This window comes from Stegastes partitus, unplaced genomic scaffold (assembly GCF_000690725.1).
Source record: "Stegastes partitus isolate 25-593 unplaced genomic scaffold, Stegastes_partitus-1.0.2 Scaffold163, whole genome shotgun sequence".
NCBI classification, from domain to species: Eukaryota; Metazoa; Chordata; class Actinopteri; family Pomacentridae; genus Stegastes; species Stegastes partitus.
In genome coordinates this window covers 23454-27172 of record NW_007577894.1, presented here as the reverse complement: position 1 = coordinate 27172, position 3719 = coordinate 23454, and the positions used below count along the sequence as shown (strand labels likewise).

The window sequence follows — 3719 nt, the reverse complement described above, 5'->3', positions numbered from 1 at the left end:
AGGAGAGAAAGAAAAAGAAAGAAACGCAAATTAAATGACCCTCATGTAGTGATTAATTGCGTCTATGACAGTCTGTGAATTCTTTAAGGCCGAAAAGATCAGTTACGCTTTTCTTCATCCCAATAATTTAACAGGCCTTTTTTTTTTTTTTTTTTAATATCGTTAGAAAATAAATCTGACCGTCACCTTTAAAATGAATAATGTTTCAGAAAATGAGGCACACGGAGATATGGAACAGAATTGTTTCTTATTTTTTTTCCAGAATACATACAAAAAAATACCAATTCTCTTTTCCATGGTGTACACCTGAAAAATAACGGCAATTTAAAATGTGGACAATTTCTGAAATTTAAGAAACAAACATGCATGTAAATTATCTTTTTTTTTTTTCCTTCTCGATGAGACATTAAATAAGAACAAATACAATCATAGCAATTTCAAATTAACATCGAAATGAAGACCCCTACTTTAATTAGTACTCTAACATATGTGTGTTTTCACTTTACCTATAGAGTTCGGTTTCAACATAATGCACTTTTTGAGTTGCTCAGATATTTTCCATTTGCAGCTATTACCGCCTGCTTTTAAGCCGACATATAAATAAATACAGTTGAAGTCCACGGATCCCGCCCATAAGTTTAGCGCAGTTAATATAAAAGTCTTTATATTTGCATTCTTAGTACTATAAACTTTTCAAAGTCTTTTTTTTCCCTCCTCTCTCTCTCCTCACTGGTATCCAAGCGCTGATGCTGTGGTGAGTCTCTGGCCGTACAGTGCGTAAGGGGAGTAGTAGGGGCCGGTGGCTGCGGGGACGGGGACAGGGGCTCCGGGGGTCGGGAGGGGGCTTTTGGAGTACGGATGGTAGCGGCTGCTGAGTCCTAACGCGTGATGCGGGCTCCTTAGAGCCAAAGTCCCGGGACTCCCGGGGGCTCCTGACGGTGGCATGTGCATATGGCAGGCCATGGCCGCTGCTGCAGCGCTGGCCAGAGATGAAGAGCCGGGATACCCAGATATTAACTTCTCCGCCCCGGTAAAAGCAGTGTGTGTCCTCAGGTGATTCAGGAGCTCTTCCGAGGTGGAGAAACGCTTGTCGCACGGTCCATTTGCAGACACCCAGTTACAAACGTGGGGCAGAGGGTCGTTGGGGAGCATGAAACCGTACGGGTACAGGGGGTGTCCGCTAAACGATGGCGCCGAGGAATGGACGCCATGTATGGGGTGTGTCGGGTACATTAGTGGGTAGCTGGACTTGAGGGCGTTAGCGGCAGCTGCAGCTGCAGAGTCGTGCGTGCAGGAGGCACTGGCTGCGCCCGCTAAGTGACTGGCACAATGGTAACTGAGGCAGTAAGGGTCTCTGCACAGGCTGGCTGACATGATGGACGGTGGAGAAGCTCCAGCCAGGGGGCTGGATCCAGCCTTACTGCAGCCCAGTGAACTAGCCAGCTGTGCGTTTACCAAGCTCCCTCCGTGGGGCAAGAAGTGCTGAGGGTAACCAGCATAGGCCCCAGCCAAGCTACCTGGGTAGGTCATACCAGCAGGAGGCAAAGGGAAAACTGTCTGTCCCGGTTTGTACGGAGAAACCGGCGCCACAAGTCCTGACCCGAGAACGGATGCGGAGGATACAGAAGTTACAGATGAGGACTCCGAAGACGAGGTGGTTTTAGTGCCAGGCGTCGTCTCCTGGTGTTGGTTCACCTCCACGTTAATTCCACCACAACTCACGCTTATCCTACTGTGGCTAGTGGTGCCAGAGCCGTCCGTAGTGCCATTTTTATTACAATCAGACTCTTTCTTTTCATCCCTTTCCCCACATTTCCCCTCCGATGGCATAGGAGAGGCTGAAGTGCTGGAGTTGGGGCTGCCAGTCCGCGGCGTAAACGGCTGGCAGGTGGCGCTCGGCACTCGGAAACCAGACTTCTCTCCGCCTGAGACGCCCGAAGACGAGTCCTTCTTATCTGAAGGTTTAGAATAAGGTTTGAAGCTAGATTTGTCATCCACACCAATGTCACTCAGTTTCAAAGGGCCTGATTTAGATTCCTTCTCACTAGATCCATTTGATGTTACGGAGGATAATTTGGAGGAGGGCGGTGGGTCCGGTTTGCCGATCTGAGAGCAGGTCTGCGCCAGCAGAGCCAACGGACTTTTCTTGGCATCGAGCTGCAAATAAAAAGATAAAACAAAGGTTTATACATGCTATTAAAACGCACACCGGCAGCTTCATTGTACGATCAAACTCAGACTCGGCCGTTTAATTCTCTGACATTCCGAAACCGACATTTACGTGGAATCATTTTACGCACGGCTTTTCCGTGAACAAAACTACAGTCGAGATGATTATATAAAACAAACTGCGAGGCTTTTTACTGTCCGACAGAGAACAGATATAAACAATAGGATCACGGAAGGACAGGACGGCGGGTATCACGGGATAGCAGAAATACGCTCCCAAAACCAAAGACAAAATAAGTAAAACGCATTGAAAAACGCTCTCCTTACCTCGATAGGACTGACCGGGGTAGAAGGCAAAGGCTGCAGATACTCCGGGTGCAAAATGTGTCCCGACCGTGCGGTAAGCATTTTCAAAACCTTGATGGGAAGTCGGTTTGCTTGCCGTAGTGGATCAGACGGAGGTGCGGAGTGAAGAAAAGGCTTGTTGATGCTCGCTGAGCTGCTATTCCGAGAACTGCTGCTTTCCCACGCTACACAAATATCACTATTTTTCAGGGCAGACGCCGAGGGCGATGTGATCATGTCCCAATTGTCAGGAAATGAAATGGCGATGCTTTCGTCAGATTCATTAAGAAAATGAAGAAGAAGAAAGAAAGAAAGAAAGAAAAAAAAGAAAGCACCGAGCCTTTCTCGCTGAGGGGGAGAGAGGGGAGGAAAAAAAAGAGTCGTAAAATGCGTCAATAATAAGTAATCCTGGTAATAAAGGAGCAAGGCGCGGCAGCTGGAAGGAGACCGTGCGAGGTTATCGCAGATCCGTGGCTGCGTCTTGCACCATGAGCGCTGCGCCTTGTGTGCGTCTGTCTGCAGGTCCTCGCTCTGTACTCCCGAAGTACGAACTGGTAGAAATTTTCACTTCAAAAGCAGCTGAATTAGTCCGAGATTAAAGCCTTTGCCGCCTTCCAATCAAATGGGACCCTGAGGTGATTGGAGGGTCAAGGGGATGTGACGTTCTCCTCTTTGTAAGCGCCTCTATTTTGACAGCTCGGGGGAGGAGATAGGAATAAATATTTAGGTTGCTGTGAACGCTCACGCTGTTGGAGATGTGGGGGCTTGGGGCACTGCAGGATGGAGGAGAAGTGTGAGGAGAACGCGGACAACCCATGCGCTCGTACAAATGAGAACTATACTTTTAATTCATTCCGTCTAATATACTCAATATAATCGAGTTTAGTGGCAAATAAATGAGATTCGGCGTATTGATCTTGTGTTCTACGTAGAGTTACATCATGTTTGTAGCGTTAACAATACATAGTTTCATCCTAGTCTAGCGTAAGTTGGAAATCTTTGATGCCACGTTCATTTCCTGATCTCTCTGAGTGCTGCCACACATCACCAACCTCCCTTATTTTACTACAAATTTGCTAATAAACTACTAATTCTACCATCTTTACATTCACAACTCCATCGTTACATTAACAAGTGTTTTATTTGTTACTCTCTGAAGCCCGGCAAATGCACCAACTGCGCGCATTTTACGCACCACCACGACT

General features: G+C 47.1%; 1 protein-coding gene across 1 annotated transcript; it reads right to left on the bottom strand.

Annotated features, from left to right (window-relative positions):
- Positions 1-228: 228 nt before the first annotated feature.
- znf503 (zinc finger protein 503) lies at positions 229-3106 on the bottom strand. Its single transcript, XM_008279525.1, has 2 exons — positions 2497-3106; positions 229-2157 (listed from the first exon to the last, which is right to left on the bottom strand). The coding sequence occupies exons 1-2, from the start codon at positions 2749-2751 to the stop codon at positions 727-729; spliced, it is 1686 nt and encodes a 561-aa protein (XP_008277747.1). The 5' UTR covers positions 2752-3106; the 3' UTR covers positions 229-726.
- Positions 3107-3719: the final 613 nt, after the last annotated feature.

Coding starts and splice junctions, on each gene's coding strand:
- znf503 (XM_008279525.1), bottom strand. CDS start 2,751: ATGATCACATCGCCCTCGGCGTCTGCCCTGAAAAATAGTGATATTTGT. Junction 2,158..2,496: donor CCCCGGTCAGTCCTATCGAG/GTAAGGAGAGCG, acceptor TTTTATTTGCAG/CTCGATGCCAAGAAAAGTCC.